At 40.3% G+C, this 21,833-nt stretch overlaps 1 protein-coding gene across 1 annotated transcript in view; it reads right to left on the bottom strand.

Annotated features, from left to right (window-relative positions):
* Window positions 1-21,833, bottom strand: part of DFNA5 (DFNA5, deafness associated tumor suppressor) — a 66,412-nt gene that overhangs the window by 24,624 nt on the left and 19,955 nt on the right. The window contains exons 3-5 of the mRNA XM_018575595.1: window positions 19,172-19,343; window positions 12,425-12,545; window positions 1,094-1,258 (exon numbers count right to left, since the gene is read on the bottom strand). Coding sequence (XP_018431097.1) covers window positions 1,094-1,258; window positions 12,425-12,545; window positions 19,172-19,343 — 458 coding nt within the window. The remainder of the gene's footprint in view (window positions 1-1,093; window positions 1,259-12,424; window positions 12,546-19,171; window positions 19,344-21,833) is intronic.

Raw genomic sequence — 21,833 nt, 5'->3', positions numbered from 1 at the left:
TCCCTCTAGCATTTTACAAACTACCGATGTTAGACTGACCGGCCTATAGTTCCCAGGTTGGCACCTAGCTCCCTTTTTGAATATTGGGACTACCGTAGCCCTCCGCCAATCACTGGGGATCCTACCAGTCATTAAGGAGTCCTTAAAAATGAGGATTAATGGGCTAGTTATAACCTGGCTTAATTCCTTAAGTACCTTGGGGTGCAGGTTATCCGGACCCACTGCTTTGTTTGCATTGAGCATTTTAAGTCTTTGTTGTATCCCGGTTTCCGTCAACCACTGGGGTATATTTTGAGTTAAACTGGGAGTTTTATCATGTGTGTCAAACCCGTATCATGTGTGTCAAAACCTTCAGGACGCAAAAGCAGCGATCAGATGGCAGTGCAGAAGGCTTTCTGTACAGATGGACACCAGTTCTTTCTGGATGCAAAAAGGGCGTGTCTAAAGTCAAACTTTTTGGGGGGGATAGTGTAGGAAAGGATTAGTACATCTGTCAGGTTTTATCTGCTGCGCATGTCCCCAGTGGGGAGATTCACCCTCTCTATTCTGGTGACCACTATCACCAGGAGTGAGAGGACACTAGAACAGAAGATGGGAAATCTTCTAATCGGGGCATTTGTTCTTATAACACCTAAGAGCAGATTCAACTTACTTTGGAGAAACTCCTCTCACTTTCTTTTGTGTCTTGAGAAAGGAAATGAAGGACGATCGCCTCAATAGGACACAGACAGCCTTACAAAATACATAACAAACTTTACAGGGGTTCTAACTAAAAATCATAACCATCTGGGTATAAAATATACTTTAGGGCCTACTCTAGTCCTTCGTGGTGTCATCCTGTTTTTAAGTAGCCATGGCAGGGAATTGTGCCTCTAACGCTCCCACAACCTAACCTGCTGGTATGGAGAAAGCCAAATACAGTCATTTATCACCATCTCAGAACATCTACATGTGATCCCATGTTCTCCCAAAGCGAATCCGCTTTGCAGTAAAAGGATGTGTGTTAATGGCATAGTATGGAAAATGGTTGAACTGGTTAGAAGGTAGATCTTCACAGGTACATAACATGGTGCTACTATTCACTCTTATTCACCTTGCTTTATGACAGCCAGAGAAGTAATGCTTGGAACGGTCTTCCCATCCACCACGTCCCAGTCACACAGTGACACAGTGTTACGCAACAGTGGCTCTGCGTGTTGATACTTTTCAATGCATTCTTTCTCAAAGCCTCCTTGTTTTTCAGGCAACAAACTGAATTCTGTCAGAGAAAGGAAACAAATGTGATAACGGCAATTTCAGAATATTGCTGTGCAAAGAACAGTCACTCAGGTTTTGTAGCTGTTTAATCACATCGGACCAAAGAAAATGACTGAATGGTTGCTATTACTTACCTCACATCACACCATGCTGGATTAAAGCTTTACTTAACCTTTCTGACAAGACGGATATTAAATCACAGCAGAGAAACATTTGTTTGTAAATCATTTTAGACATCAGTGTTACTTATGCTGCTCGGCAAAGAAAGCATTTGAACATTTCCCACTAGACATAATAAATTCTTCTAGAGTCTGTAAGTACTTCTAGGGGAACAAGATATACATTTTATGCCTAGATTTTACCAGAAAACTGGATAACTGCTTTAAAACAGAACTCCAGCTTTATATATGTGTGTGTTATGTAATATATATTTCAGGTATTTATATAGCGCTGACAGTTTACAATCTAAGGTCCCCGTCCCACATGCCATACATACAGGGACAATTGAGAGAGGAGCCAATTAACCTTCCAGCATGTCTTTGGAGTGTGGGAGGAAACAAAATACTCGGAGGAAACCCACGGAAGCACAGGGAGAACATGCAAACTCCTTGCAGATAGTGTCCTGACTGGGATTTCAAATGGGAACCCCGCCGCTGCAAGGTATGTGCACACCCACACACACACACACTCAGTGTATTACAGCATCTGCTGGGTTCCTGCTACAGCCACTATGCTGTGCAGAGTTGCCCGCTGAGTATAGCAGCCATTCAAAGGACGACTAGTATTCACGCATCATTATGACACCGCCTCTCTTCCATTCAGAGCAATGCCTAATATCCAATGAGGAAATAAAAAACAAAAACAGTTGATCTTGGAAATCCAGTAAACGCTGCAATGGCATTTCAAGCAGGGATTAAGCCCTGCCTAGTTTACATAGGTGGACTAAAGAACACATCTTATGGAGAGACGGAGGTGTTTTATAGTCCACATCAGCAGTGAACAACCTAGAGTAATAACACTACTCCTGCACAGATACAGTGCAGTGCAGTAAGCACTATCACACTAGGACAGGTGTAGGAAACCTTGGCTCTCCAGCTGTGCTGAAACTACAAATCCCATAGGGCATTGCAAGCCACAGGCATGACTCCCAGAGGCAGAAGCATGATGGGATTTGTAGTTTCAGCACAGCTGGAAAGCCATGGTTGCCTACCCCTGCACTAGGACAAAGGGAAAAAGCCTGAAAAAGAAAAATGAATGCAGTCACCACATCTAAGGACTGGTAAGATGCAATATACTAAATTTTTTGTTGTTGTGTTAGATACACTTTAAGGTTAATGCAGCTTATATCAAGTAATCTACAAGCACAAATTAAAATTCAATTGCCTAATTTATAGAGGACTAAGAGTAGGGATGAACTCAGGTTCTGACCGAATTCAGTCCAAAACCTGAGTTCCTACAAATAAGAAAGTGCCATGGCAACTTCCACCCAATCATTTTTGGCCTGGGCATTCCACACCCCACAGATGCATGTAAATAAATGGGCGAGATGCTTGTGCCGATGTCATTTATCTTATACGGTCACATCTCCATATTAGGTAAATATAAATTACCAAATATAGGCACGTAGCCATATAAGGTCAATGCATCCGGCCTCTTTGCTTACGTTAACCTGCGGGTGGGGAATTCCCTGGTCACAGCTGATTGGGTGGCATGGAAGCAGTTTTCTTCCGTGTTCTGGAGGAACTCCTTCTGGGTTTGGAGGAAATGGAGTCCAAACCTGAGCTCATCCCCATCAAAAGCATTTATGACTCTATATGGAATATATAATCCAAATATGGTACAGCACGGATATAGAAATTCAGAACCAAGAAATAGTTTCAGAAAATTTTTACCACAAGAATTTAAATCTTACTGAAAAAATACCGTCTCTCCTGTGTGACGCATAAAACAGCCACATTAACAAAAACCCATAATGGATAAGTGTTATGTGTGCCCTCAGAAGATGCTTATGAGAACGCTTTTGTCATGATTCTTGTGCTGGTAATATAAATTCACTCTGTAAGAAACCCGTTCATTATCCTCACACCCTGCCAGACATCATGCTGTTCTCACCACAGGCTGAGGTAGAAATGACATCACACACTGTGACAGCTGCACACGCCTGTGTACAGGCCACTTCACACATGACAAGACGACCCTTCCCATTCTTCTAGAAGGTGAATTCAAGGTTCCTAGGGTTAAATCATGTACGATTCACATAGAAAGACGGCTTTATGTCTGCAAAATGAATACTTCATCGGCCCTGGCGTGGAAAACATTACAGACTTTGAATGCTATTCTTTTGGAACTCCACTGGAAATAGTTTTTATTCTGTTAATCACCGTTATAAACATGTATCCCATCCTCGCAGACAGCAGTCTTTGCATGGTCACAGGCTACTTGGGTCTGGAAATGGCTTATAGCCGGTGGTACTCCTCTGAAAGGTCACAGGCCCAGCCATACAGTGTAAATCTGTTACTCTCTATGACTGGACCTGGTGCATGTCTTACTTTTTAGGCTGCATTCATACCAGCGAGCACTCTACAAATGCATGGCCGCACTGGTTACCTTTTTTTTGTTAAAACTTTATTGAAATGTCACAAGTGATATTTCATTAGGTTCTATTGGCACAGCGCAGTGCGTTGCGGTTGTACCACAGCCCGGCCCACTGTGCTAAAATAAAGTACTGCATGCAGTATATTTTTCAGAGCGCACAACCGCAATGGGATGGAGCTAACTGTGCCTATCCATACCAAGGCAAATTGCCTTATCTTGTGTTGGAGCTGTGCTGGAAAAACAGCCAGCACAGCTCCAACACTTATAGTGTGAAACCAGCATTATTGAACCAGCATACTGTAAATGTTGCAGGCAATAAGCATTGCCCTGTCCTGGGTAAGATGTGACAGTTTCTTATTGAACACAATTTATTATGCTAGTATTAGATTGTGTATAAACTACAATTCATCCCGGCTTTATTGTTAATAGACCTTGCACATAGGCTATTGGATATGTCTCTACAGCTTCACTGGATTGTCCAGTATGGGCTAATTAGGCCCCAAGTCATACATCCATCCATCCAACAGTCACCTCTATGGTAAGCACAGGCTGCAGTGGACACAGTACAGCTCTGAAAACCTTTACATTTCAGTATGGATCACCCAATGCCAGGACACAATGTAATCTTCTCCACTAATGTATGGATGTAATGCAGTGTCTGTTCCCTTCTCTATGATGAAAAGGAAACCATCTAGACTGGTTGCTAATATTTTAGAATTTGGAAAATGGCTGTGTGGGAGCATTTCCATTATTACCATGTGCGGTTTTCACTCCATATTATTGCAAGTGATAACAAGATTGGTTCCATATTGTATAAATAAGGTGCTTCCTAATCCAAGCAAGGGCCATAGTAAATCTGAAGTTACTGTCATAAACTTTCCATTGGCATTATTACCCCCAGATCTTCCCATAGAAGAAGTGACAGATAATGGAGCGGTCATCAAAAACAGATCCCAAAACCAGGACAGATTTCTGGTGGATCAGCACCACTCGTTCCTGAAGACCATATACTGTATAACAACATTTCCAATCCATCAGCTCTAATAAATCTGAAAACTCCAGAGAACGTGGACGCCATGGTGCCAAGCCTACTGCATGGATAACAGTTAAAGGGCACACTGCATAGTCCATAAAGTTATTGTCTTCAGGACTCCTTTACATCAAGGTAGAACAAGAGATCATTCAGAAAATATATAATGTTGGGGGGTTTTACGTCATTTTCAGGCCTAAAATGTGGAATATAACATGGGTGCAAAAATGGAAAAAAGGGCCTCAGTCATGAAGGGGTTAAAAGATGAGCAGTTTTGATGCAGTTGAAGATCTGTAACAATCCCTTTGTGCATTTCCTAAGAATCTTTAAATATATGTTCTATTTCACGCACACATAGGTGTAAATGAATACTCACATTTGGTATTTTTATGTAATAACTTGTATTATTGCCTCAGCTGGCTCTCTATAAACAGCCACAAAGTGAATTTATAGCACACATAAATTCTAAACAAGAACTATACAATATTTTATTTAAAGCCACAGTAAAAATGTCCACTGGTGCCACACTAAATATTCTAATATTGTAGCCATAGTTGGTTCACTAATCTCTGCCAGGTTAATGAGAGCTGTTGGAATAATAATAGCTATTAATGACTAACACAGTTCTGCCAATTTTTTGTAATCACTTTTTATTAGCTTGAATTGCCGGGGAGTTTTAGATACTTTGTGTTTATTATGTCCTGTGTACCATTTATTTTTATTATGTAATAAAAACTAACATTTGGGAAAGTTTCTTTTTTATGCCATTCATTTACTTGTACAATATAAAGCTGCTCAGCGTAACTAAAATAGGACAGTATATTATAAAACGGAATACATTTCTAGAAGGAGCACTTGGCGTGTTGTGACCCGGAGGTGGAATGTCACTGCTACTGGTTGTATTGTATAAAACCCACATCAAGAGGAAGTCATCTGAGAATTGGCTTTTTTTTCTGACTGCAGGACTAAGGCTGGGTTCATACCATTTTCCAGACCAGATCTGGAACATAGTGCATTGCGTTTTTGCTGTGATTCTTTTAGCTTAAAATGGTCTTACAGGTGCGTTCCATGCATTTTGATGCATTCCAGACCAGACAAAATAGGACAAGCAGCATTTTTCTGGTCTGGTCCGGAATGGACTGCTCTGATGGGAACAGAGGCCAGAAATAGCATAGGGATACATTGGGATGCATTTTAGGTCCAGAAACAGCCTGGTCTGGTGGTAATCTGGATGTGGTGTGAATGGGCCATAATCCAAACCCTGACCAAGCCAGACACTGACAAGAAGGCTTTGATCCTACACATTTATCATTTCATTCTGTCTTTTACCTGATGGTAACATCAGACATCTTTAATCCAAGCATATGAGAACATTTTGACTGGAATTCCACTTTAATATTAGCAAAGAGCAATATGAAAAGTGCAGTCATTCATACAAACCACATGTAAACAATTTAGCAGAAACGTAAACTAAGGTTGCCTTTACTCCAAAGGAAACGTCAAGACAGGTCCAAGGGGCTTTCCAGATTTTAAAATAAAATCCATTATATCTATTTTAGATTTAACTTCATAATAAAATGTTTACAGAAGAAAAAGTAAACTGTTATTCAGCACACTAGACTGCATAGTACACATAAAACCCAGTATTATCAATATTAGGTTCAAATACATAATAAAATGTTTACAAACAGTTAGCATACTAGACTGTGTAGTACAATACAGCAATACGGTCTTAAAGCAAGGAAACATAATTTTTTATAGATTGGATTACATAGGTGGACTACAGAACACATATTATGGAGATACGGAGGTGTTTTGTAGTCCAAATCAGCAGTGAACAACCTATAGTAATAACACTACTCCTGCACAGATACAGTGCAGTAAGCACTATCACACTAGGACAGGTGTAGGCAACCTTGGCTCTCACTCTTATTCTACAGCATATCAAAACCTTAAACCACAAAAACATATTTTTAGTACTTAAATCTCTTTTTTCCTTAGCAGGTCCTCCTACCCCCAAGTCTTTAGACATACTGTGTAAACACATGCTTGGCACACAACATGTTGCTAATAAAATGTTCTTGTACCAAAGCTGTTGTGACGCCATCACAACACCTACACTTACCACCCACTGTAACCCGGGATGTGCCAATGTTACAAGTGAGCACACAATGTCATCCCATTTCTACTGCTGCTTAAAGGACAACACTCACCAAACTGCTAAACATACAGTGCTGCTGTGCAGTATAAGAAGCTTTATACTATTTTTCAGATGCTTCAGCTCCGCACTGTTAGTACATGTAACCACACTGGCGATGCCTACTCTCTCTCCTGTAAGCCAACCCTGACAGGCCTCCAGAGTAAGCCTGACTTCAGTTGGTTTGTGGAACTCATTGAACTGGGAAAGAACCTCATGCATTTTGTAGGAATTGTACTAAAAAAGTGTGCAGATAGTCAAAGATAGGTAAACAGATATCTGGATTTCCCCTAAACTCCCAATGCTCTTTAAAACAAGATTTCATTAAGAAAAAGAAAGCAAAAAAAAAAGCAAAAAGAAATACAAACAAGACTATAATTCAGGTAAAGGTTTTTCACCTCCTCACTATATTGGAATATATATCTCAATAGTCTCACATCCAGTGAATTATAGCCTTGTTTGAACTAACATAAAAATCAATAATAAAGACATGTTTTAGTCAGTCATCCTTCCAAAGAAAATGGAGAATTAAGTTCTCGTAGTTCTAATAGTAGTTCTAGAAGTTCTAATAAGTCCTATAGCTGTTCCAGAAAAACTTGTTAAAAACCAAAACTATATCAAGCCAAAGGTGTAATTCTTTTTATATTTATATAAACTTAAATCAGAGGATCTAGAAAAGAAAAGTATGTTAATCCTATTTATTTATTTTAATATCTGCACAAATGTTTATGAAATCTTTATTTACAGTCAATGGGTTAAAGGAAACCAGACATGAAAAAAAAATGGAGGCTGTCATTGATGACTTACTTTTGAAAATGCTAGTTTATTGGCTGTCGTGCTGACCCAAATACTTCATAATTTACATGAATTATTTATTTAGTATGGTTGCACTTTGAGTTCTAGACTTAATTTTCTTCACATTTGTGAATGAAAAGCACTGAAATCAGAGCGTCAGCCAGACGTTTAGTATTTGTGGAAGAAGGTTAACAGTGACAGCCTTTGTTTCTCCTTTCCTTCTTGATGTGTTCCCTTTAAAATCATACCTCAAGTACGGTGTGTATGATGTGTAATAAGCACCATTACCTAATACCTGCAGTCAGGCTGATCTGTGAAGCTTGGTATGCGTCAGTACTCCTTCCTACTATTTGCCATAAATAGTGCTGTACAGAAATTCTTCACACCCTAAAAATAATTTATAGCTTTCCAAATCTGTAGTTTTCCTGTATAACTGGGCTAATAGGGTTAGTTGTATGTGGATAGTTACTATAACCTCAGGAAGAGAAGCAATAGTGCGGCTCCCATTGATACAAAAGTGTACAGCATAATAATATGCACAAATATCCTTCCGTGTACAGAGTGGCCCAACATTGGCTCTGATCTGTATCACTAATGTCATAATGGTCACTTCAACTCTGCCGAGTTCGTAAATTGCTAAATCTGTATACGGTCTCTGCCAAGTGCGGTCACAGTGTCCTCAGATTCAGCAGGAGCTGATCACATGTTAAACATTTACGTGGTTATGTCACAGGCACATAACACTGAATGACAGCTCTGCTTATGACATGACAGGGAGCATGTCAAATACCAGCATGTGTTTAAACACCCATTCTCTGGCTGTGCTCCCAGCTACCTTGCCTGGTGACCTTTCTACATATTTATCATCTATTCTTACTCAATGCTGACAGTTTACTCTTCACCTTACTATAGTTATGGTGTTTCAAACGTCACTCTATGCAAGTGACATACTCCTAGATACCAAGTCCGCATAGATAATATTGTGGCATGCTGACTTAACATGATCCACAAATAACTACCCAAGATGCAGACATGGAATTACATGTGGTCTTAATGCAGGCTTACAACAAGGACATTTTTCTGGTCCCTACAGTTAATAAAAAACAAAACAAAAAACACACACACCACACACAACTCTGTTTCTCACCTCCCCAAGTGATCTTTGAAGGCTGTAACAAACCGAATTAGGGCAGCAAAGCAGGGGAAAGGCATAACTTTATAATAAAACATTTCATAGTCAAAGTGGAGCATACGGACTCAAGCAACACAAAAACTAACTGCTGTGGAAGCATGCTCCGAGCCTAGTACTTAAAGATACCACTATTTGATACATAAATACAATTTATAGTAACAAGTCTTTATATATAAAGAAGTGCATCAATAAAATTCGGATATTGGAATTTCTTTTTGTGTGTGACGGTGAACTTCTGCGATTACTTATATTTAAAGAAGACGCCACCTAATGACAAAGAACAAAAGACCATAAGCTTAATTGTTTAAAGTGCAGCTTGTGATCCAGCTACTTGTTCTAGATATAAATGAGAAAAGAATTATAAAAAAGAAACAATAATAAGATAAAAAATTATAAAAAATAAAAAAGTAAAACGACAAGATAAATAAAAAAAAGTTAACAAAATTTAAAAAGTGCTAATAAAAGGGGAAACAGACAATGAAAAAATTAAAACTAACCCTGCCGCCCCTGCCATTCTCCATTAATGGGGGGGGAGTTGGCGGGGAGGGGGGTTTATTGTGGAATCTGGCCTTGGGGCGGCAGGGAGAGTAAATCCTGCTGCTGTGCGGGCCACATTACAAGGTCCGGCGGGCCGGATTCGGCCCGCGGGCCTTGTGTTTGCCACCCCTGTTCTAGAACCTCTCTATTAAAGTGCAGAACATGAAGTATGGGGATTGACCCTGGTCCAAGCTTAAACTGGATCCCAAACCTGTATAGCTATGTCACTGCTCCTTTATAAAACACATCTGTATGTAACATGATTATATTTTTATGCTATGTAAAGGGTCCAGCACAGTTTGCCAATTACTTAAACTGACACTAAACTACCGTATATACTCGAGTATAAGCCGTCCCGAATATAAGCCAAGGTACCTAATTTTACCACAAAAAACTGGGAAAAAATATTGACTCGAGTATAAGCCGTCCCGAATATAAGCCAAGGTACCTAATTTTACCACAAAAAACTGGGAAAAAATATTGACTCGAGTATAAGCCGTCCCGAATATAAGCCAAGGTACCTAATTTTACCACAAAAAACTGGGAAAAAATATTGACTCGAGTATAAGCCGTCCCGAATATAAGCCAAGGTACCTAATTTTACCACAAAAAACTGGGAAAAAATATTGACTCGAGTATAAGCCGTCCCGAATATAAGCCAAGGTACCTAATTTTACCACAAAAAACTGGGAAAAAATATTGACTCGAGTATAAGCCGTCCCGAATATAAGCCAAGGTACCTAATTTTACCACAAAAAACTGGGAAAAAATATTGACTCGAGTATAAGCCGTCCCGAATATAAGCCAAGGTACCTAATTTTACCACAAAAAACTGGGAAAAAATATTGACTCGAGTATAAGCCGTCCCGAATATAAGCCAAGGTACCTAATTTTACCACAAAAAACTGGGAAAAAATATTGACTCGAGTATAAGCCGTCCCGAATATAAGCCAAGGTACCTAATTTTACCACAAAAAACTGGGAAAAAATATTGACTCGAGTATAAGCCGTCCCGAATATAAGCCAAGGTACCTAATTTTACCACAAAAAACTGGGAAAAAATATTGACTCGAGTATAAGCCGTCCCGAATATAAGCCAAGGTACCTAATTTTACCACAAAAAACTGGGAAAAAATATTGACTCGAGTATAAGCCGTCCCGAATATAAGCCAAGGTACCTAATTTTACCACAAAAAACTGGGAAAAAATATTGACTCGAGTATAAGCCGAGGGGGGCACTTTTCAGCAAAAAAAATGGGCTGAAAAACTCGGCTTATACTCGAGTATATACGGTGGGAGTTAAAAAGGAGAACTATAAGGTGAGTGATTTTCATTCAACCTCATAGTTCGAGCCGACCTGTGGCAATGAAACTGTCACAGGTCAGCTCTATAGATCGGGGAAAGTGAGCGAGCGCATACTGTAGCTCGCTCACTTTCCGATCATCTCCCTGCAGAGAGCGTTAATTGTCAGTCACTGCTCCCCGCAGGGATTCCCCCCTCCCCTCTCCAATCCTTTAGTGCTGAATGAGCTGTAGCTCGCTATATACTGAGCTTTGGGTCACGGGAGGAGGTTAGTATATGTCCTCCTGTGACCCTTAAGAGAACTATGGGATAAAAAGGTTAAACCATAGTTCTCTTTTAAGTCTTAAAAATGCATTCAAGGACGTCAACTATTAACAAAAAATGTATCTTATTTGCGGATCGCTTGGCTGTAGATCTCTGTATTGGTGCCGACACTGTTCTTACTTCTGGAGAGTGACTACTTTTGTTCCCCATGGTCCCTGTGTGTGTTGTAAAGTAGCCACCGCCGCAAGCTCGCTCCCATGATGGACTACAAACTCATGTTTAGTTTACTCATTTGTATTGAAGTTATAATCTATCATGAGAGCAATATTGGAGCGGTGACTACTTTACAACACACAAAGGGACCATGGGGAACAAAAGTAGTCACCCTCCAGAAGGAAGGACAGTGTCAGCACCAATTCAGAGATGATTTGAGGATCTACAGCCGAGTGATACACAAATAAGATACAGTTTTGTTAATAGTCAAGGTACTTGAACATATTTAACATTTAACTTCTGAATTATTGCCACTTATCCAGATAAATGTATACGTACTACACTACTTTGTTTGATACAACTGTATAAGGTCTACTTAAAGAAACCTACACTGAGAAAAGTATTTAGGCTTTGAACCCCGACCTCTTCTGAAAATGCATGTTGGCTGAAAGTCATGCTGATCCAGTGGTTTCAGAACTTCCAGAGTTACAGACCCAAAATAGAATACAAATCAGGTCTTCTAAGTTCCTCCAGTGACATCTCTTCATCATTACTTGTTTCACCTTAGTGACACCAGAAAGGCCAGAGGCTGTGGAATGTCAACAATTGAAGCCTCCATATTTCTCAAAGCACAGTTTTACGTTACACCTTAAATAACACTTTCAAGAATAGAGTCAGTTGAACTGACAAGCCAAAATCTGTGCAGCTATTTAAAACAGAGTTCTTTTAGTCAAACTATCTGATATCATGTTGTGGGGCAAGGTTAAAACTATGATCAACTTTTCCATAACACAGGGTCACCAGGACAGAAATCCTATCAGTTTCCTCCTTTTCCAGTCTTAGAAGAAATAGGCTTTAAAAGGCAAGAAAAGTTAACACCAGTAGAAACCACACATTTAAGATTTCACAGTTGGTGAATGAGCTAGGATTACGTTATAGTAACAGAAACACTTCTTATAACAAATGCACTATGATCTGGATTATTATCACCTTGTATTACTGATACCATTAGCTGTGTAATAAGCAGAGGTCTCTGACTCACCAAACTGGCCATCACATTTTACAAATACTTCCACAACTGCATAAGCAAGGGCAGTAGGAGCAGGTATTTCCAATACTGTATTTTCATCCTGTATAAAATCTCCATTTTCGGTCACTGATACCTGTGAAAACATTGCAGTGTTTTATTCAGTCAGCGTCAGACACACACAAAGCCAATGTATCTGGTTACAAATAACACCTGTATTGGGGATTTTAACTGATAAACCTTCATTTAAAGAGCGGAGAGTACACAGCATTCATGAGATGGCCCTGATCCTCTGAACCTCAGTGTGTCTATTGTCATGTTACACATACATTGTGTTATGCCTTAAATAGCACAGTCGACCCCCGAAATTCACGGGGGTTATGTTCATAAAGCACCTGCAAATTGTGACAAACCGCAAATTTTGAATGTGGTCAACAAAAATTCTATTTTTATAGTTTAAACCCTAAATATGCCCCCAGAAAACACTTAAATTTTATTTCAAACTCTGCTTAATACATTACCCTTTAAAAAAAAAAGAATGTAAAAGTAAACCTGTATACTGTACAGTACTGTACTGCTATGTCTCCCGCAGTGCTAGAATGTAAAATACCGATGTTACCCCTATATGGGAAAAGTCCACAAACGACTGAGGCCGCAAACTCTCAACCGCGACTTCGCGGGGGTCTACTGTATTTGCTTTATCTGTCTTCGATATCGTCTCCACCCCTTCCCATAGTTCAGGTTTTCCTCTTTGTAGACAGCTCCACCCTTCATTATTTTCCAGTTCTGATCCCAGCCACATGTCCTTGCTAGTGGATCATATTATGATCTTTTGAACTATCCACTATCCATCTTTTGAACTATCTGCACAGTTTGGATATCAATCTTCAAGGTGTCATATGGATTGAGTCAACTGTCTGCCAACTCACTGAGATTGGGGTTATCTCGCCACAACAGTATGTTACAGAGATCACATTTTCAATGCATAGACTGGGGGGCAGAACAGTCTATGGATATCAGATGATTACATAAATATTTGTATGGGGAAAGTACTTGGCAATAAAAAAATTAGCTTATGATTGCAGTAGGTCCCAAAATGAATCACCACAAATCATCCAAGGATTGGGCCATGGAAGTTATATAAACCTATTCACTAGCCCCCAAACCCTTCTTTAAAGCATAACCCAATGATTTCTTAAAAAAAATAACCCTTGCAGTGGGGCTACCCTCGCACAGCAAGGGTTAACTGCTAATTTGTGTCTAAATAAAAAAACAAATAAAAAAAAACAAAGATACACTCACCAAAAGCTCTGAGCCGTCTTAAGGTGCCCATGCACCTGACGATTATCGTACGATAATCGCGGGTGATCCCGCGATAGTACGATAATCGGCAGGTGTATGGACAGCGTGTGACCGCATTTACTGTACGGTCGCACGACTTTCGTCTTATGAGCACTCTAGAAAAACTGCCGAAAATCGTACGATTTTCGGCGGGTTGGTAGCGCGATCACAGGACCAAAGACGCACGGGCACACTGCCCGCTCAGCATTGCAATCATCGACAAGCCCTCCCCTCAGCGGGGAGGACATGCGATGATCGCAAGTATGATCTGCCTGTCCAAGATGGGCAGGTCGTACAAAATTTTAATCACCTTACAACCATCACACAATGAAAGTCGTGCAATGGTTGTAAGGTGTATGGGCAGCTTTAGACCGTTCCCTGGAATGTCTCTCTCCCTCCTCTGGAGCGGTCTAAGGTCCAATAAATCACCACGTCTATATACTGTGCATAGTCGTGCGGACGCTGAGGAACATTACAATGTGGTGCGGAGGAGGGGACATGGTGGAGGGAGCGCCGTGACAGCTGGCTGGCTCAGAGCTTTGGGTGAGTATATTTCTGTTATTTTAGCACATAGACACAAACAAGCACTTAACCCTTGGATGGATAGTACAGCGCTATAGAAAACAGTGATATTAAAAAAAAGAAAAAGTATATACACATGCTACAACAAATACAAAAAAAGTGTCCTAAATAAGATATATTAAAAATCCTGTGCAGAAACGTATAACATTGTAATGTGATCAATTATCATAGGTGTGTCCCAGTGTTTCATTTCACACATTCAAGAGATCAATGAATGAACTTTCAGTACAAAGCCATGTTTCCGTATCCGCACTGTCTAATAAGGACCATAGCTAAAATATTTAGCATGGTCACTTGTGCCTTCCCACACACTGCGGGGACAATAATCCGCTGCGCCAGTAGCAAGAAATCTCTCGGCTCCTCTGGTAATACAGCGCTCAGAAAAGATTATGAAGATACATAGTGTGGACCCATTTTAAAACCATTTATTCAAAAACAAAAAATATATATATATACACACTTTCATATAACATCCTATTCCCTGACCCAATCCTGATTAAGTCCTGGTGATATAACACATTAGGGTGGAGCTTGGCAACGTTATCCCCCAAAGTTTGAGGAGACACTGAGCGGCAGTGAGTACGCTGGTTGTTTGGTTACATTAGGACCGGTCTTTATTTATCTGGGTGTGTGGACAGTGCATCACTCCCAGGATTGGACTGCGACTCCTCAGGGGAAAGCTCAGGGGAGAGACTCAGAATCAAGCAAAGTCTCTGCAGCGGATGGCTCAGGAGCCACTAAGGCTGCAAGCAAATCAAAAATAGAATCAGCTTGAGAGGGCATGGTAGCACCCTTAAAAGGCGACCTACAGGCACCAGCATCACATTAGGTATTCAGAACAAGCATTGTAAAATAAATAAAAAGGCTATGTTATGCTCCAAAATAAAAATAAAAATTTAAGAAAACGCACACTGCTTGTCCCGTCCTCTTCTGAGTAGCAGCTCCTGCTGGTTTTTTTTTTGTCAATCTGGCTCATCTCCCACAATGTCTTGCACCACATGTCATGTGCAGCAGGGCTCCAGGGTGTAGGAGAGGCTGGCAAAGTATGGAGGTGGGTGGGGATGTTGGCAGGACAATAAGGAAGAGGTGTGAAGCTGTGAGAGGGAGTAGTAAAAAAAAAAACAACAACAACAAAAAACACACAAACGCTATCTTCTGTGCACACAATGAAATGTAGACAAAGATATTTATGGGTACTAAATGGAAATTTAAAATTTAAAATACAGGGCGTGAGATGTTAAAAAAGTATGCAGATGCGAATATAACATTATTGTAGTATGTAGTGAGAAGGTCATTCTAAAAGAGAACAGAGTGCACGCTAATCTTATCAATCTTATCCATCACTGACCAAGTGGAAAAGGCAAGGTCTTCACATTCAGTACTCCAATAAAGCAATTTGCACTAGGGATTTCAAACAAGTCTTGCTTTTTCAGGAGTGTTGTAGCGAGCAGGCCTACTGTGCTTTCTATTTATAAATGTAGTACTTGCAAATTATGGGCATTCCATACTAACACAATTACAACTGTGAAATGCAAATTATCAAAATTATCAAAAATTGTATGGAGTTTTAAAACAAAATCTTACAGATTCCATTCACCTCTGCTACTTCTGATGTCCACCTTTTGCTATGCAGAAAATCAATGTATTTGGCTTCCTGGGAACAACCTCTGTTCTTCAAAACAAAATTCTATGTCATGACATTCAAATCTGGCCTAGCAGTCACAAGCAGTGATGACAGGATGGGTTTAGCAAGCAACCTCCTTTGCAATGTATTAATTCAGTCCTGTACAATGCTTACAACTGTTTTTGCACAGTGATTAAAACTATTCATCCCGGGAATGGCACTGCTCTCATGATCATGCAATCATCTCTCTCCTATTACAAGGATGTGATGGTATGAGGTGCCTGGTCTTGGAAAGCAATAGAACATCTGTTCCAATCACCAGAGTCTGGCATAACAATAATTCCATCATCTTGATGTCTGTACACTGCCAGCTCTTAGCATTTCCCAGGAACAACCAAAAATAGTACTTCACCCCTATCCGGATTATCAAACCTACAGGCCCTTTCATTTATCTTGATTTCATTTCAGCAAAATTAAGTTTGAGAAAATATCACTACAGTCTAATTAAAACGGCATAACATAATAAAACAGGAAGATGCCGAGATGACAAAACATGACAAACTGATTCTTTCATCTCCCCTCCCAGTATTGAAAGATCACTATCAAATACCTCCCTGCCTGAACTACCCAACACCCAAGTAGATTATGTGCCCCCTTCACCCATTACTACATCATCCGAAAGCACAACTCACACAGGGGCAAGACAAGGAAAGCACCCACTCCATGAAGGTAAATTCATTTTTGTGCCTGATTCAGACTACTCAGGCAGAGAAATAGTCACCCAGATCCACCATCTCTACTAACCCCACCAGCTTGTGGTATGGTACGGTACCAAGAGACCAACTATTAGATGAGGCCTTATTTTTACCTACAACTATGGCCTGGGCTAGATCTTTCATTGCAGGCAACAATATATGAAGGGCAGCAGTCAGTAGGTGTAGTTTAAACGCAGCTGGTAAAATGAGGTATTGAACTGAGGGAAGTGACAGTGACTACAGAAAGGTGGCTGAATGCACTTAATACAATGGAGTTCCTCAGTGCATCTAGGAAATTTCGCAGTATGAAAGATCCAGGGGCTCCTCTCAGTAACCGAGACCTGTTATAACAAAATATTTTCACTGTGCTTACTTGTAAGCATAAGACCTTTCACTGGATTACCCGATTAAAGAACAATGTAGCCCTGAAATGTCACATTCTGCATGGCTGACAGAAAATCATTCTTCAGAGCATGAAATATTCCCAATATAGGAGCTGAGCCTCTGAATCTTTCATATTTCACTACATGGCAGGGAGAGTAACGCTTCTACAGTGTGATCTTTACTAGGTCTACAAAAAACTAAATCAGGGCTACTAGTCTTTATACTTCTCTCTCGAAGATCACTGGAAACAGAAACTTGTCAAGGAATACCCTGAAAAAAGGGATGATTGACCAAGAAAAGTTTTAGAATCCACTATAATCAGTCATATGATTTGAGAAGGTTAGTTAACATATGGCTTGCTGCCATGCAGATACCTGGGAGGGAGGATCCACCTTCTTTCCCCAAAACACCACCTTAGTGTTGAAAACCTGAGACTTTCCCTGAGACATCAAATGCGTGGAACAGCCCAGTAAGACCAGGCCAGGGCTGTATTTGTTTATAATGAGTTGCCAACTGCTGAAGCGCAGATGAGCTATCAACACGTGGAGTAAAAGTTAAAGCATAACCAAACCCAAAAAAGTTAAATATTGCAGCTCATCAGTCCTTACATATGGTGGCTCAAAACTTTTCACTTTTAAGCTTTAAATCATTTTCATCAAGCACATAAAATACCTATCTAACTTGCCAGAAATGCAGAGTCCTCATCACTTCCAGTGAGCTGAAAGGAAACCACAAAAAAACTCTCTTGTGTAAATTTCCAGTCCCGTCAATGCACCATGTAATGGAGATAAACAAAAAGGTAGACATGTTTGAAGTCCAGCCTGTGTGACAAACATGGCTGCCCCCATAGGTACAGTGGAACTGAATCTAAGAACTGGTAAGCTGCAATGTGCTGCATTCTTGTGTTTGATTCAAGCACCTTTCACACCTTAGTTTTGTGGTACTGCACACGTTAAAATGAAAGTGTTGCATTTTAACGTGTGTTGCCTTAAAAAGGAGAACTATGAGGCGAGTGAAAATCACTCATCCTCATAGTTCGATCCGAAGTGTGACAATGAAACTGTCACACGTCAGCTCAATAGATCGGGAAGTGAGCGAGTGCAGACCGTCGCTCGCTCACTTCCCGATCATCTCCCTGCAGAGAGTGGTGACTGTCAGTCATGGCTCCCTGCAGTGATTCCACCCCCCTCATCGCTCCGATCCTCCAGCGCCAACTGGAGGAATGGACGGGGCAGGGGGCGGGTACAGCTAGCTCTGCCTCCAGATAGGCAGAGCCAGCTGTCATTCACGCAGCTGGGTGGATCAACAGCATTGTCGGGATGCGTCCCGGCTGCGGCAGTCTCACTATACAGCGAGCTATAGCTCGCGATATACTGAGCTTTGGGTCACGGGAGGACGCTAGTTTATGTCCTCCCGTTACCCTAAGGAGAACTATGGGGAAAAAACACTTACCCCATAGTTCTTTTAAGGAGGCCCATTTATTTTGAATGGGCTGTCAAAGTAGCAAAAATCTGACTGGAGGCAAAGTTCTAAACACGTGTAATCAAGAACCAGCTGCACTCCTTACCGGAATAGTAGTGAACCTGCCAAGCAGGTGGGTGCTTGTAGTGACCACGGACGGCCCCGTGAAAAATGCAGATCTAGTAAGGATTGTCACCAGCACACCAAACGTTATTGAACCAAAAAGTCCTTTATTGACAAATCGCCATCCAATTTGTCAATAAAGGACTTTTTGCTTCAAAAACGTTTTTGGTGTGCTGGTGACAATCCTTACTAGATCTAAAGTTTTAAACACAACGCTTGTGTGGGTCAGCACTTACTGTACTCTGAACAGAGTACTGTTCAGGAGCCTAAAGGAAAAATGAAAATCCAGCAATTATCCGTTATAGGCTATTGTGAAATACCTTTTCATTATTTGTAATTACTGCTTAGCTTAGCATTGCATGCAACTTATTTTGATTTACAAGCTGTTATCAGCATGCGATGCGGAGCAATATCACATCGGAAATAATCTGTTTCCTAATATATGATGCATTTGGCTATGTATCAGTAATGTATGGCACACACCCCTCTTACCTTCACCATTTTTGCTTTAACACCAAGTTTCCCACCAAATGTTTCCTCTGACTGTGCATGTTCTGAAATAACGCACTTCTGGGTGGTTATAATCTTTTCTTTCACAATACACAATAAGTCACGCTTGTAGCCATGAAGCTGCTGTATGAAGGGATGGTGCAAGTTTATCTTTCTGCAAATACAATTTAAAACAGTGGATACATTAAATCAGAAGAAAATTAAAAAATGCCAGCCTGTGCCACTTCAACCATCAACAAAATAACACTAAAACCAGAGCACTAAGTCCTATATGCAAACTGGATGATAGAAGGAATGGAATTATTACCCGACTTAAGAAATTAAGAGTTAAAAAAAAAAATACACACAAAACTTTTTATACTCATACTCATAAGAACCGTCATCGAATTGTTAAAAAATCTTTAAATTTGGCAAATCGAATCCAATTTGTAGTCAGGTTTGTTGTTATTGGTTTTAAGGATCTATAGCTAATCCCATCGGGCTTGGGATAGACAGGGTTGGCACAAGCTACTGCTGATCTTGCTCCCCTTGCAGCTGCGATCAGTGAGGAGATACGCATAAAGTCCTGGCCCGTGACTACAGCTCAGAACGCGGTATTACTTCCACATGTAGACCGTGATGTCACTGCATCTCCTAGTTACCGCCAAACACGTTTCAACACTCTCTCAAAGACAGCATCCTTGATGTCGAAATGCCTTACTGTCCACATGCTGATGGTTCATCATGCTTCTGCGCTTTAGTCACCAGCCAGGACTGTATGCTTTTCCCCCTCGCTGATCACAGCTACAAAAGGAACAAGATCAGTGGAAGCTTGTACAAAAGCCACCTGTCTATACCAATGTCAGATGGAATTAGCGATGAACCCTTACAACCATTAACAAACCTAATTTCCAATCTGGATTTCTAGCTGCCAAGTTTAAAGATTTTTAGGATCCGATTGATAGTTCTTAAAAAAAAAACACACACTAATTGTTCAGCATTTAACCCCTCATTCACTATATCAGGTAATAATTCCATTCCGTTTATCATCCAGTTGGCGTGTAGGATTTAGCACTGTGGTTTTGATTTTATTGTACCATTTGAAAAGTATTATCAGCAAAACCATACCATGTCTCCTTCTTCTGGCTCATAGTATGCACTGCACTTGGAGAAGTGCCCTGTACAACCGTTTTTTACCCATGGTAAATTATTGTTTAATTAGTACATTCCACATGGAATACGAAAATACAAAACCTATTCCTATTACAAATAAAAACCATGACAAATAGTATATACGCATCAGCACTGTCTAGGGCCTACCAGCCATCTAGAAGGTTTTTAGTGTGGTCATACAAGGCCTGAGATCTCATTAGATGAAATTATTGTTTTGTGCTACATGTTTGTATTACTCTGCAACAGCTCTATTTGCAAAAAGATCACTGAAGTTTCTATAAAACCACCATACCATAGGTAAATTTGCAGTCATGTCACAAACATGGAAAGGAACATTTAAATAAAATGTTTAAGAGAAAAAAAAAAAAAAAAAGAAAACCACTCAGCAACACATTTCAAAAGGTTATTGGAAGACGCATGTTGTATTCAAATAAGAACAAAAAAAAAATTGCAGTTTACTCCCGAGAGTAACTTTGCCCTTTCAATTTAATAACGGTTCCCTTCTGGATAACTTGGCATGGCAATAAAATTAATCCTATTTAAAATACAATAATAATGGTAACAATAATAAAATCCTTTGCAACCCCTATTTCCAGAGCGTAATTTATTAAAAGTGGAGCCTGGCGCAATTATTGTATTTACAATGTTTAAACCTCCATTACAGCAATAGCAGCAATATAAATTCAAGCAATTGTTTGATTTAAAATTACAGCCAACCACAGCGCCACCTGCAGGCTGAACACAGAAATAACATGAATGCTTACAGAAAAAGATACTGGGGTCATGTAGTATCTACATGAAAAGTGTTCATGCTTAAGCTGATGTTTAGTTAAAAAGGTTGTTGTTGTGGATACAGAGCCGCTGAGACATAACTTACCTCTAATGAAGTGTATTCTATGTTCTGCTGACTGCTGCTTACTGTAGAAATCTTTCCTCCAGTGATGCCGGATACACCCCATAGCAGTGATCTTCTGGCGATGTTGGGTATAAGATCAGGGGCTGCAACTGTGAAGCATTAATGCCGATTTCCCTCCCCTTCCTCCACTCTCGCCCATTCACAATACTCGTAGTATCCTATCCCAGAATGCAGTGTTCCGTGAGTGGAGGAGGGGCAGATCAATGACAGGATCCATCTCCCCCATTCACAGAACTCTTTGCATTTTGGAAAAGGCTCGTAAGAATTATGTGAATCAGAAGGAAAGGAGGAAGGGGAGGGTGAGTGCAAGGACAAGAAGTAAAGTTAAGCTGGCCATACACTGCTCAAAATTTCTCCAAGACTTGACCAAATAAAATCTGCATATGGCCCTGCTGACTCCACATCACTTGACAAAAGCTGATTTTTCAATTGACTAATGCTGAAGAAGCCAGTCCATAAATTGTTGGCCAAACAGTAACTGTGGTCAGTCAGCTTCAGTCACTGTCACTGGCAGCTGTCAGAATACAATACCCGGGGTAGGGGAGATTCAATCATCCATGCAGCTTACCATGGATG

This window comes from Nanorana parkeri, unplaced genomic scaffold, assembly GCF_000935625.1.
Source record: "Nanorana parkeri isolate BGI_ZX_2015 unplaced genomic scaffold, ASM93562v1 scaffold4, whole genome shotgun sequence".
Classification (NCBI taxonomy): domain Eukaryota; kingdom Metazoa; phylum Chordata; class Amphibia; order Anura; family Dicroglossidae; genus Nanorana; species Nanorana parkeri.
This window is presented reverse-complemented; position numbering and strand designations above follow the sequence as displayed.